This window comes from Perissodus microlepis, chromosome 1, assembly GCF_051167445.1.
Source record: "Perissodus microlepis isolate ML-2025 ecotype Zambia chromosome 1, ASM5116744v1, whole genome shotgun sequence".
NCBI lineage: Eukaryota > Metazoa > Chordata > Actinopteri > Cichliformes > Cichlidae > Perissodus > Perissodus microlepis.
The window spans coordinates 28053468-28067605 of record NC_140461.1 but is presented as its reverse complement, the minus strand read 5'-3'; the positions used below and the strand labels follow the sequence as shown (position 1 = coordinate 28067605).

The 14138-nt window shown below is 39.8% G+C and overlaps 1 protein-coding gene across 1 annotated transcript; it reads right to left on the bottom strand.

Moving 5' to 3' along the window:
* Positions 1 to 4900: 4900 nt before the first annotated feature.
* On the bottom strand, positions 4901 to 10178 carry fgf7 (fibroblast growth factor 7). The gene is made up of 4 exons (XM_084933586.1): positions 9745 to 10178; positions 8854 to 9454; positions 5569 to 5675; positions 4901 to 5441 (listed from the first exon to the last, which is right to left on the bottom strand). The coding sequence occupies exons 2-4, from the start codon at positions 9137 to 9139 to the stop codon at positions 5232 to 5234; spliced, it is 603 nt and encodes a 200-aa protein (XP_084789712.1). The 5' UTR covers positions 9140 to 9454; positions 9745 to 10178; the 3' UTR covers positions 4901 to 5231.
* Between the last annotated feature and the right edge of the window lie 3960 nt (positions 10179 to 14138).

Below are 14138 nucleotides of genomic sequence, written 5' to 3'. Positions count from 1 at the left end.
TGTTTCTAGGTGTATAGGCCTACAGACAAGACAGGTTTTCATTAATGTAAATACAGATGATTTACAACTAGGTGCAAACCACTAATTAACCTCAAGGACATGAAGGCCAGATTAGATTGTGCAAGAAGACTGTCATGGTCCTGAGTCTTTGACCCAGGTCTTTGAGTTTGTTTAGGCTTGCTGTTCTTTCTTTGGGAATATTGAGATTTTAATATTCAGTTTTGATAGTCTCTGAGTTTTGTTACTTGTGTCTCTAGTTTTTGGTTCTTGTTTAATTTCATTCTCTTTCGTGTCTGTCTTAGTCTCACCTCTGTGTGTCCTTCCTAGTGTCCCCAGTGTGTAGTCGATGAAGTCTGTTTATGAATGTCGAGTTTGATCTCTGTCCCTCGCTCTCTCTTTGTCTTTTGCTCTGTCTCGCTCCCTCTACCATGACCGCAACATCTAAAAGAGCCGGCGCAGTTCTGGAAAAAATCTTTGGACAGATGAAACCAAGATGAACTTTTATTAGTTATCATCATGATGGGATGAAAAAAGAATGGAGAGGGAGGGAAACAGCTCATGATCCAAAGCATACCACATCATCTGTCTTTCCTATAGGTAGATCGACTGAAAGATTTATAGACAGAATTACCTTCATGCTTATGATGAGTGGATGTAAACGTATGACTGCATATTTACTTAGGGGATTAATTAGAAATATTTCCCAGCACAGTGATGATTTTTGCATTTTAGTAGTTTGTTTTGTTTGGTGGTGTTGGTGTAGTGCACCATAGTTTGAAAGCCAGTGGCGCTTTTTACTTCAGTTACATGGTACTAACAGTGAATTACTCCTTGGTATGTCAAATACTAATTTATATTGTAATCACTGTGTGGTCTCATTTGGCACTGATTTAATTTACTTCTCAGTAAAAGTGTGATGCTGCAGCGAGTTGCTGGAGGTCCTGATCTTGTTTCACAATAATCTGGTGGTCTGGGGATTCCGTGCAAAGAGCTGCAAATACAGAATTCCCCAGGTTGCATAACAACAGATTCCCTCCAGGGAAACAAAGTTTTACAGCCCTGAGATGTATCAAGTTCAACTGAGTGTTCCCTCTCCCCCTCCTTCAGGGCCTCCCCTTTCTCCCGCAGCCCCAACTCCACTGCTTCACTTTGTACAAGACTCTTTAATGTCTCTCCCTGTTACTCTTCACTCAAATTAGTAACTTTCCCCCTATTCTTCTTTTCCCTATTGCACTGTTCAAAGCGAGTGTCAGACACTGCAATTGTCTGCATATGGTGCTTGTAATGTGGTGCACATGTGGCTTTCTGTGCATTCACTTTCACAAAAATGCTGCTGACCCCATCAACAACAATGAAGAATGTAAAAAAGTAGATAACAACAGGAATTACAGCTAGTTCTCTGTTTCAGAACTACTGTTATTATCTGGTAATATAGAACTTTGAGTTCAGATTTAAGTTTTTAATTTGACTGTAAGTTATCACGACTGGGGATGATTGAACAATATTGATGGACAACATATTTGGCTGAATGTCAATTTATTTGCACACATGATATTTATATTTGTATTAATAGTGATGGTAATAATATTACAGGGCACTGTTTTTTTTAATGGGAAGTGACTTTGTCCTTATGTTCCTTACTGGCAAGAGTTTTGCAATCAGGATTTCAGTGATTTTTGATTTCAGAAATAAAGAGTCTTGGAACACTTTGTAAGCTGTAACAATTTATGTCCAATGTGCCTGTGTTGCATCTTTTTTCTTGGACGTCTGCAGCTTCACGTCTGTGACAATCTTCTCTCTTTCTCGTTGGCTTTGGCTGCTCCTCATCCTGCTGGGAATACGCAGCCTTGAGTCTGAAATGTGTTTACATTTTGAGTATGTTACAAATTATCTGCTAAGACTAACTTTGCGTGACTTGGCAGAAGCCTTCACCTTGCTCAGATGTTGTTTGGGTCAAACGTTTTTTTACAGGGTTGCACTCTCATTTTGACTGTCTTTATCTGACAAGGGTTTTCCAAGCCAGATGTGAACCCAGGAAAAAGTTAAAACTCACTATGCTGATGTCTGTCTGTGGGCCTGCACACATGTGCTCATATGAGTGTATGCATGAACGCGTGGTGTAGGCACCTTGCCAATATGTCTGCAATATTTTTCTCAACTGGGAAGACTCCACCTTTTCATAATACAGCAGAAAACCAGAGGCAATTACCTAAACAATCTGACAACATTAATGTATTTTTAAAAAATCTGCTATTGTAAATTAATAGTTCTGTTATATCTTAACCTCCCTTATCAGGTTAACTGATGCTATATTGTGTATCAAGGATTGTCCAAGGACATTCAAAATGTTCCCTTGCAGTGTGTTTGTCTTTAATCTACTTAAAGATATCAACATATTTTATTATGCTACTTAATACCCCCAGAGTACTATAGAAATATTAGAGTCTGAAACTGAGTGCTTCTTGTGCAATGTGTCCTTTCAGGATTGTGCTGTTTACAGTAAGAACAGACTAGAACAATCCCCAAAGACATTTAAGCTCAAACTCACAGCAAAATGCATTTTCTACAGTTTTATCAGTAATTAAAACAAGGCCAAGACATGCATGAGTAACACATATTTAAGAGTTGTGCCTGAAAGCATATATATGTGCTTTCTGACTCATTTTCAGTCCAGTCCTCATTTCTTTCTTTTAAGTCACTTAATGTTTCCCTGAGAATCATTCAAGCTTAAAAATGCATGTAACACATGTAACCCAAAGGTAAAACCAGCATTATGTCAACATTTATTAGAAAACTTAGTAAAGAACCTGTTTTAATCTTTATCTTTTATATCTTTAAGTTCTTTGTTATGAGCAGTCTGTCATACATGAAACATAATTTTTTGTAGTAACAATGTGGTTCCCAAAGAGTTGAGAACATGCCATATCTTAGTATGGTGTGCCTTAGATGGTTAATTTTCAAAATGTATCAAAGTAAAGTGAATAAAAGAGTGTGGGTTAGTCCAGTAAAATAAAATGGCAAAGTTAGGGTTAACTCAAATAAATTTAAGAAAAAAGGTGTTGGACAAAATAGAAGGAAGGGAAACGGAGAAAAGGCTGAGTTTTGCCAAATTACACAAGAACTGGACACAAAATCAGTGGCATCAGGTCTGATAGAGTGATCATTAATATGTCTACAGCCATCTGTAAAACACAGTGGAGGCTCTGTCATGGTGTTGGGGGTCTTGTCACAACTAATGAAACTACAAATGCAGAAAAATGCTGTCAAATTTTGACCCACCATGTAATACCACCTGGACAGTGCTTGATTGTCATTATTTTTCATCATGACAGTGATCAATATCACATTGCCGTTGCAGTAAAAGCACCTGGATAGAAAAAGACACAGTGGAGCACTATCAGTCATGGATTGACCTCCCCAGAGCCCGAACCTCAACATTATTGAAGCAATGTGGGATCATCTTGACAGAGAACAGAACAAAAGGCAGCCAACATACAAGAAGAGCTTCCTATTCCAAACTAACTATTACTGAAGACTACTTAAAGAAAGGACAGAAAAGTAGGCCCAAGAGAGTTCAGGGTGTGTTGAAGAATACAGGTGGTCATACCAAATATTGACATTCATGCTCCGTAGAATTGTACAAACCTTTTTCACCTTATATACTGTATTTATATATATGTTTGCATGCCCTTCAATAAATCCCTGAACCTGTTTCCAATTTTCCTAGCAGGATATAAAGAAATGAGGGTGGGTCGAGACTTTTGCACAGGAGTATAAATAGATAGATATGACATGTAATGAAGGTGTGCTGACAAAAGACAGAATATTAGGCAAGATAACTTTCTGTAAGGTATCTCTGTTTCTGTTCTGAATATGTAAGTAGGTCATTGCTTTTTTTTTTCTCCAAAGTTTACTTCCTGAATTTATTTGACCATTTCTACCCCCTGGTGGACCAAAACAAAACAAACAAAACATGAATACAGTGTGCAATACTTTATTTCCACAGTTGCACAGTAAAAGATCCAAGTGGGTTACATTGAAAGAAAACGGGACACCTTAACATACAACATATATTTTACGTAAAGAAAACAAATAACTTACACCCATAAATAACAAGGTACTGTAGTGATATAGTTAGTACTGAGATATTGCAGTGATATCATGAAGAGAGAGCTGGCCTAGAAGTTAAAAGTTACAACTATTTGACGAGTGTGGTGAAAATAAATACATCTCCTGGTGTATTTCTGTCTTTTTCATGCTTAGTAAAATGGGAATGATCCGTAACCTAAAGATAACATCTGTAAAAATAAATATCACAACCTTTTAGTGTACAGGATTATTCACTCTGATAGAAAGAGATTACATAACATATGCATTTATTATGGTGTTCACTTTGTGGTTTCATTTGGGTATCTTTTAGCAGCATCAGCAGCAGAATATTTGAGCATTTCAAAGTCACACCCTAAGGCAGAGGGAGTGGGCGAGCATCTACAGTGCATACGGTTGGAACCTGCCAGTCAGTAGCAGCCTTTTTGTGTGGACTTTGCATGTGTTGGATTGGTTTTCGTCCGACATTCCCAAGAAAAAAACAAAAAAACGAACCAAACAGGAACAAGTGTAAGGTTAATAGGTGACTCTAAATTGGCTTTAGGTGTGAGTATGAATATGTATGCCTCCAGCTCGCTTTACAGGATGGTTGATAAATGGATGCCCTGTGTGGTCTGAGCACCATGAGCGAAAAAGAAAGAAAGAAAGAAAGAAAAACAAGTCCTGCTTGCTTCAGCACATCATGGTCAAGCTTATTGTGGACTATTCTGGTGATCATACGATTGTCCTCACCTGGCTGAATGTAGCTCATCGCTGAACAAGATACAACACAGGACTGTACTGCATCGTATAATTTGTATTTGTATTGTATTGTATAGTTTTACTGTATTATATAGAAACACTTTTATAAAGAAGTATTGTTATTCAATTCAAAACACCAATAATATAGAATAGCTTTCATGATATTTCCAGAATTCCTGTTTCAACTTAGTAAAACTGTAAAAAAAAACAGTTTTAGTGCTCAAATTGAACTTTTTGTTTTCTGTTTTAAAAATGACAACATTTTGTAAAACAGGTCCTGGCTCATCTGCAACTGGAGTGAAAGTGGAGTGTATTCAAGTGTCTGTTAGCACGTATAGCATGACTGGATCCACAGATATTTTGCAGATAAGTTCTTTGATTTTTCAGTCTACTCTCCTCTCCTCCGCCTTGCATTTCATAGGGATGAAATGAGATGCAGTGTGCTCCCTCCTGGTCTTCTTCCCTCTCATGGGCTTTCCCTTTTGTGACAGGGCTATGAACATTTCTTTTTTTGTCCACTTGGCCGAGGAGTAAGCATTGAAGTAGTTTTCTAGGAAAACCTCCTTAAAGTTGCAGTTGTCATTGTAGATCCTCTGTAATGGAAACACATCAAGCCATTAATATGATTAAGTAAACGCTCTGAACGGTTTGTTTTATTTCTGCATGATTTAAATTAGCTGACAACATCATATGACTTTCCTCCCTGTGGAAAAATATTACCTTTCCTTGCAGCTGTCCAGCTTTGTTCATAGAAATATAATACTGGCTTTTTACGCCTTTTATAGCCAGTATGCCTCCCTCGGACACTGTCCTGATTTCTAGGATACCTGCCAGACAGTCAGAAAAAGGAGGCATGTTACGGGAGAGATAAGGCGCTGTCATCATCCAGCCTTTACTCTGGCTCCAGCTCCACATACATCTTCATTAGCAAACGAGGTGGAGGTTCCTGTGATTAATCGGTCTGTGGTCTCTCTGACTTTATCCAAGCTTTGTTAAGTGGCCTGGGTGGCTTTTACACAAACCACAACCTATGCCATAGCACATATGGGAAACAGATTAGGGCTCTCTTCCCCAGGGACTGAGAAAACTACCTTCTTGCGTGTGCTTTAGACCTGGCATTTAAAGCCTACTTTTCAAATCTGTGGGAGGGTAAACACATTTATTCTTCCCAATGTGCCATGTTGAAAGGATGGAATTTTTAAAGTATTTAAACACAGAAAATCAAATGATGTAAACAGCAATTTCTTTGCCCAGAGTCCAAAAAAACAGGAGATCTTTCGTGAATATTTGAAATGATTACATTATTGGGTAAAGTGAAGTAGATGTTTAGTTATCTTGTAGGACTTTAGCCGAAAATGTAACTTTAAAAAAAAAAAAAATCATGTCATGTCAACAGGCTGCACCAATTATCAGTTCATAAATCAAATATCCATAACATTGACCTTTGGTAAAAACATTGCCATCATATGTATGAAAAATCCTTTGCATGCTGTAAACATATGATGTTTCTGTTTAAAAATAGTGAATGGTGAGACGTGGCGGTGGCAGCAAAACTAAAATAAATAGAGAAATGTGCTTTTTACAGACTGGCAATCTGGTTCAGAGCTCATGTTTTTAGGCAATTCAAAACCTTGTTGATTTTTTACATACTCTAGAAATTCTTTCATTTGATAGGCAGAGGGGAAAGTAGGGGGAAGAGGTCTATTAAAGCTCTTTAGGCTGACACTGAGCATGCCACATTTGAGTGTTTGCTAGATCACAAACAGATGGGATCTCCCAATCTTGGAATGTTGTTTGTGCTTTTCTTGCTCTTGATATCTGACTTAATACTACTGACCTTTAACTGTTTACTCATATTTATTTAACCCCGCCTTTAGGTCCCCCCCCCTGGCTTGTACTTATTTCAGAGGCAATCTCGAAAGTTCAGTTTAACACTATAAAAGCTACAACCTCATTTGTAAACCTGCTTACAGACTCAGAGTCAGCCAAACGTTTGTTTAATCCACATATATTGGTGGGATTTATTGATGTAACTGCATGCTTGTCGTCTGAGAGCATCATCCCCGTAATGTAACGTGTAACAGCTCCAGTCGTTTGGTGTACTGTGGAAAGATGGATCACATTTTTACATGCATATTGTGAACATTTTGGCTCTGATGCAAAAGCCTCACAAGCTGTCCTCAGTTGAAACAGATTTGCCATCACTCGCTGCCACTGGCTAAGTAAACTACTTTGTGGATAATCCCTAAGTCTACTTTCTGAACACTGTTGGACCTCAGTATTTACATTCATTGCGAAATGTGCTCCAGACATAACTTTCACGGAATATTGTTAAATGTGGAGTTAGCTTCAGACTAAACACCTTGTAGTTTCACAGAGGTGCAAGTTTAGCAAATTGATTCCATTTAGCTTTCGTTTTTGCTGCAAAATACTGCAGGATTTAATCAGGTAATATGTATTTTACTTCGACATTCATCAAATTCGATTTAGAAATGCTTTATTTATCCCCAAAATTGAGCCTTTTCTTCTCGTGAGTTTACTGACGTAAGGTATTTGTCATGTTTTGGCTGCGGTAACACAGTGATTTTCCATCTTTTGGGAAGAAAGCATTTCTAATTCTAATTCTAAATTGCAATGAATTTAGTTGGGTGGCCGTAGAGTATGGTGCAGCCAGTCTACTATGCTACGATTGCTCTGACTCAGCAGAGAACTGTGCCAAAACATATGTCTTTACTTTTATTAGGTTATTTTCCTAGAAGTCCCTGTTTTCCACCTGCTGTTTAGAAATTATTTATTTCCAGCTTGTTGTTTGTCTGACTTTCTGTGAGGGTTAACATACCTTTTATCAGTATGGCCTCATTTTGCTTGAACCACAAAACAAAATATGATTTTTATCTTTTACTGAAAACAAAAAACAAAACACTAGAATGTAATATAATAAATCATAAAAACAAAGATGAATTCACTAAAAGTGACCTGATATTTGTGTTAGAGGTACAAAGCAAACGTTTCTCATTTTGGTCTCCTATTTTTCCTTTCTGTCTTTGTAATAAAAGACTTTTTGCAATAAGCTTTTAAGGACTTCTTGTTCGCTGCAATCAAAAACATAAATCGCGGATTTATTCCATCCATGTACATCTGCACCATGCCGCTTTCATCAAAGAACTCTGTGTGCTTTTAGCGTGCGACTGTCAGCCGCATATGGGCGTATCAGTTTTTCAGTCTTTCATTGCCAGTTGTTGCACAAGCATCTTTTCCATGAGGCATCTCTTTCAAGCCAACATTCCAGCCACGGAGGCACTGTCAGATAGGAGGAAATGATAACTACTTAAAACATCCTCACCATGACACAGAGACTCCTCGTACTATCTCACAACCTTTGAGAAAATGTTGGCCCCTGAGCAACAATTCAAACAAGTAGGTGTGTCAAAAAGCACTTATCACGATTAGCAAATAAAATGTGTCATTAAGTAGTTAGATGGTAATCATTATTTTAAAATATTTGGCTTCTAATTTTAGAAAAGAATACGTTTGGGCTGGACACAGTGTGGTTGCTGTCTCTGTGTTTGATCTCAGCAGCCAACCACAGATCCATTACAAAGTAAAATTTGATTTTTCCATTGCTAATATTCTCTCCTAATCTTTTCCCTGATAACTCATTCTGGTGCTCTGAGTACTGAGAGTAAATCAGGCAGAACAAATGTGAATCTGTGTGAGTCTCAGGTCATAAGTCTCCAAGACCCTTCAGTTTACTTCATTACAGCCTGTGCTGTAATTTAACCCATCAAATCTCCCACCTGCTCCATTTTACCTGTCACTTTGGCTGCTCTAACAGAGACACATGACTTATTAACAGAGTAATTATGCTGGGGCTAAAACTGTATAATAACATGTCCCACGTGCACAGCAGTCAGATTCACATACATTTTGGCAAATGCCTGTAATTCAGATATGTAGTGGGACCTATAATAAACGCTTGGTCTACACAAAAAGAGCGATGCTTACTGTAGCAGTTGGTAGAGTCTTGAGTACCATTGATATTGCCGGAGTCATCAATAGTTAGGAACCACTGCGTGCCACTGAACAGTTGTCGTATGCGCACATCTCCTCCCTCCATATAGTCATAATTCCTGGTGTGGCGCTCGTGTTTGGAACAGTTCATGATGGCGGCAAGTTGTTCTGGGGTGCAGTCACTGTAGACTACACACACACTGCCAAACAGAAAGATAGCATGCAGGTACAGTCCCGGGAACAGATTTTGAAGGTTCCATGTCAGCATCCATTTGCGCATTATAATACAATGCAGTGGGGATCAGTGAACAACATACTGAAATACAAGATAGAGATCTGTGCGTCGTTCCTCAGCTCAGGGATCTCCTGACCCCTCACTTGTGACCTGCTGGTTTTTGTTACTGCAGCACTGCTTCCTGGCGGGGAGGTGAGACAGAGTGGCTGTAGAGGAAGCAGGTTGGCAGAAGTTGGCTGATTGTATCACGAGATTATGCCCCTCTTTTAAACTTCAGTGACGGCGCACATCTACTGCTCCATCTTCTTGTCCCTCAAGGGGCATTGTAGTCCAGTTCAGGAAATATTATGCAGAATATCACTGTAATAAAGAAACAATGCATTTTAATACTTACATACAAAATTACATTTTCAATCAACTTTCAAAATAGCTTCTGGTTTTCTGTGTTTACACAAGTATGTTTTGTACATTTCTAAGCAGTAAATCAAAATTTGGGTGATGCAGATATATATCTCCCTCTCATGGATCCAGAGCATGAAATATTGCATCACTGGTGCTGTCTATAATTCCTGTACATACATACATAATTTGAAACAAGCAAAATATATAGCTTTAATTGTAACAAACAAATCTGTATTGTAATGACTTACATGTGCTCTGAGTGGTGACAGGAGTTGGCAGAGGTGCGCTCCCTTTCAGCAAGAGTTTTAATTTGAAGGCTCTTTAGATCTAAAGCTGCAGTCTCAGTGGTAAACCAGACCCAGTGATGCAGTAAAGTTAAGCACGAACTGGGAGCTTCTGTGAATTCCCATGGATGTTTCTCGGATTCTGGCAGACTGACTCTGTGCATCGTCCACTGTCGTTGTGCACTCTGCTTAGATAAATGCCTCCTGCTGACCTCACTTGAGAGCAATTAAATCCCAACCAGTCAGCTGTCCCTGGCTGATATGCAATGAAGAAACACCCTCTGCCTGCCTCTCACTGTCACTCAACCACCAGACATGAGAGGGAGCTATAAACTCTTGGAAGACTGAAATCACAAGTACTTTAAGAACATTTGCATGCTCACTCACTCTTGCATACTCACTCTTGTTACAACCCTTCTGTCTTGTCCAAGAAACATCTTGTGCTTAAATAGACTTGCACTGTGCGTGCCACAGATCTCAGACTGACTCACATTTATTTTATTGACGGTTACAATATTCGCTGTAATGACAAACCTCAAAAGAATTTCTTTCCTATTCAATTTAAACGTCATAATTAATTTGCGGTTTTACTCGGCTGCATTGGATCACTGGTAAGGGGTTTACTGATTGAAGTTAAAAAAATAAAAACTTCAAAGAAGTCCTTTAGTTTTCTTTCTTTTTGAGTCTTAAAGTGGCTAAGGTTATGACTGGCAGGTATCCGTCCAAGCGAGAAAAACAGAAGACGTAACAACTCAGAAGCAGTCGTCTCAGTGTCAAGGGTCATACACTCTTTCACTTTTTAAGTTTGTATTTAAAGCCATAAACTATTGCCTTGCATGCCTGGTGTTTTCCAGGACGCACAACTTCAAAAGTGTATATGGGCCCTAATGATGCGCTCCCCTGGGGAGCTCAGGCCTGCAGCTTGAGAGAGTGGGACCTCTGGTCGCAGCAGGTTTCCTTCTTATCTCTAAACTGGCAGTTGTAAAGACCTCATTCTTTCCTGTTCGTCTGTCCCCTCTATCACCTCAGAGACAATTTGAGTTGTGTTTTTTTTTTTTTTCAGTACACGAGCCAAGAAAATATTACTTAATCTGTTACAAACACCAGAAAAACAGACATTAAAATAAATGCTAAATGCTCAATCTATATAAATCAACATGAACAGACATAATTTCACAACATTCTATATATTTTTTCAGGTCATCTGAAGACTGAAGTTTACAGGATCCGTGTCTATAAAATCCCAAGGTTCTCATGGTGGGTGGATCTGTGTTGTCTGGGCAGGTAGCACCTGGTACGTCCCCCTGAGGCAGAGTGTGTCCGTGAGAGGAACCAGACAAGGTGTTCCCAAGACTCCTATGAAAAAAATCCCTTCAAAAGAGAGAAATGACCTTACCTGGAATTTTAAACACGAAGGTTAGAGATGTAGTTGGTGAGCCACAAAATACCAAAAAGATCAATTGTACAGTTAATTCTGCCCCAAGTGAAGATACTGACTGTGACAAAGTGGAGGAGCAGTTGTAATTCTCTCCATTTGTCCCATATGTGTTTACCTTTTTTTTTTGCACATTGTACACATTATTCTGTTTCTATGTATTTGCTATGATTTGCTATTTGTCAAGTAACATTGCTTCACTCACTATCCCGGGTTTGTTTGTGTAAGCGTTTTGTTGCCGGCAAATCAAACATTCTGCAAATTAAGACAAATACTAAGTTATGTTTCTTTATACTTTATTATGTTACAGATTAAGTCATTTGTTCATACTTACTTTGTTTGTCTTTTCAGTCATCATGAGGGTCAGGTGTGGGGAAACGCCCGCCTGGCATTTCCTCATTTTAAAGTCCTGATCATGTCACACATGACATCATCAGGTCAAACCAAGTGGAGGGGTTTCTTTTTCCAGAGAGATGCTTCCTTTTGTTTGTGTTAAGGTTTAAAGGGATTTGTTGAATGTTTTTCCTTTTGTTAATACTGCCATTTAGTTGTGTAAATGTGCATATTAGAAGTGTGTAGAGGTTTTGTGTTTTTAGATAATCTGTGTAGAGTTTTAGATCCCTCAGTTGAGTGAGTGGTACTGGCTGGGCAATTGGAGGGAAATTGATGGCCCTATTTAAAGCCAGTCTCTACCAGACGCAGGAGAGAGGAGAGGTGAGCTGTGTCACCAGAGCCATGTTATGGTATGTTGAGTTCTGTTAATTGAATTGATTGGGGGGGGGAGTTTTGTTAAGTTACATTAAATTAAGTTCGCTGTAAATAAATTGCTCACCATGGAAACCTAAAATGTCTGCATAGTCTGCTTCCCTACCACCTTCCTTGATGTTCGAGTCTGACTACTTCACACTGACATGCTCTTTCTTTAGGCCCTGTTCATATCAGGCTGACTGAGCTCTCGACTTACTGGTGTACAGTCTCACCCTACTTACCTACACGTATTCATCAGCTTCAGCTGAAATGCAAGCAGATCACAATGATGCATATATTACAGTTTTTCTCAAATGCTAAAAGACATGTCACAAACGTTACCACCAGGTCCCCCAATGTCCAAACACAACACCCTTCTCTAAAGCTACATAAACACAACCACACCTTCCCACTGCACAACTCAAACTCCCACACCAAGAGAGCAGCTCGAAGCTGTCAAAACTGTAAACACTATACACAGCATTACACACTACAGCAAAACAATTGAAAACACAATGCTCAATTTGTGAGAAGGTTCTTTGGTTCATAACTGCCAATGCATATTTTTATAAACTGTACAGTAACGGATCGTCATAGAACCCTGCAGAAGATTAGGCATTTAGATTTGTGAGTTTCACATGAAGACTATAAATCTATAAAAACATCCTGCATGTACGTACACTACTGTAACACAACTCAATGCAAAAAACAGAATCTATCGCACACAACAGTACTCTCGGAAACATGATCAGGGTGTGAAGTCTTTTTTTATCGTCTACACGGTCTTTTTACAGTATTACACACAGTCACTGTGCGGCATCATGTCGCCGAGCTGCATTGGGCCACATCACAGGCTATATTGTCCCTTGCTAGGCACCGCGGGAAAAACGCCCTGGAATGGCGAATCCATCCCTGGAAGGCCTCCACTGGGATGTCAGCACAGGCCAGCTCCATTGCCCGTACGAGGTTCTCTCTTGTGTATGGCTGTCTGTCATACACCTTCCATCTCCATGATGAGAAGAACTCCTCTATAGGGTTCAGGAAAGGGGAGTAGGGTGGCAGACAGACGTTTAAAAAGTGGTCACTGTTGGTGGTGAACCACTCTCTGATTTGGTGTGTTTTGTGGAAGCGGACGTTGTCCCAAATGATCACATACATGTGATGTGCTAGCCTAGGATGGTGTTGTTGACGGTCCAGGAGGATGTCTTTTAGCTCCTCTAGGAAGGTGAGGAGACGTTGGGTGTTGTAAGACCCAAGGACAGCATGCCGGTGGACAAGCCCCTCCGTACCCATAGCTGCACAAAGAGTAATATTACCCCCCCGTTGGCCAGGAACCTCAGTGATGGCTCTTTGGCCAATGATGTCACGGCCTCTTCGCCTTCGTTTCTGGAGGTTGAAGCCAGCCTCATCCAGGAAGAGGTGCTCATGGGGTCTGGCCATCGCGTCCAACTGCATTATCCTCTGTGAACATGGAAAAGCGTACAGGTGTTCAGAACGGTCAATCAGGTAGCACAGTATTGTCCAGAAGTAATGTAGGCCACTAAGCAACACAGTATGTCCACTAACTGTACTGTGGACATGGATGTATACGTACTTGCACATACTCGTAACGTTGTTCTATGTGTCGCGCAGAGTTGCGCTCAAAGGGAACCCTGTAGACCTGTTTCATCCTCATCTGTTGGCGCCGGAGAACTCGGTCTATTGTGGACACGCTGACAGCATCAATGTTCTCAAAGTTTACATTATCTGCAATGACTTTGTCTCTGATCTCTCGGAGTCTAATGCAGTTGTTCTCACGGACCATATCTGCAATGAGGGTTTCTTGTGCCGCTGTGAATATGGCAACCCTCCCACCTCTATGTGGCATCCTTTCAGCTCTAAAGAAAGAAACATGTGTTGTCAATTGACTGATTTATATGTAAAACTACATGTAAAGTAACAGACCACTTTCACAGGCCTGTAAAACTGTAGTGTGACAAAGAAAGCATTAGCGTACTATACCTGTTGTGTTGTCTAAATGCCTTGATAATGGTGGCCACGGTGAACCTACTCAGGTTTGGATGTACTCTTCGTCCCGCTTCAGCCATTGTCATGCCATGGCCAATGACATGATCAATTACTGTTGCTCGCATATCATCTGTTATGATGGTGCGAGGTTGTCTTCTTCTCCCACCTG

Excerpts from the sequence above, each read along its gene's own strand:
- fgf7 (XM_084933586.1), bottom strand. The coding sequence starts at position 9,139 with ATGCGCAAATGGATGCTGACATGGAACCTTCAAAATCTGTTCCCGGGA. Across the intron at positions 5,676-8,853 it reads AGACTCTACCAACTGCTACA|GTATCCTAGAAATCAGGACA; the intron begins GTAAGCATCGCT and ends ACTGTCTGGCAG. Across the intron at positions 5,442-5,568 it reads CTGGACAGCTGCAAGGAAAG|AGGATCTACAATGACAACTG; the intron begins GTAATATTTTTC and ends TTTCCATTACAG.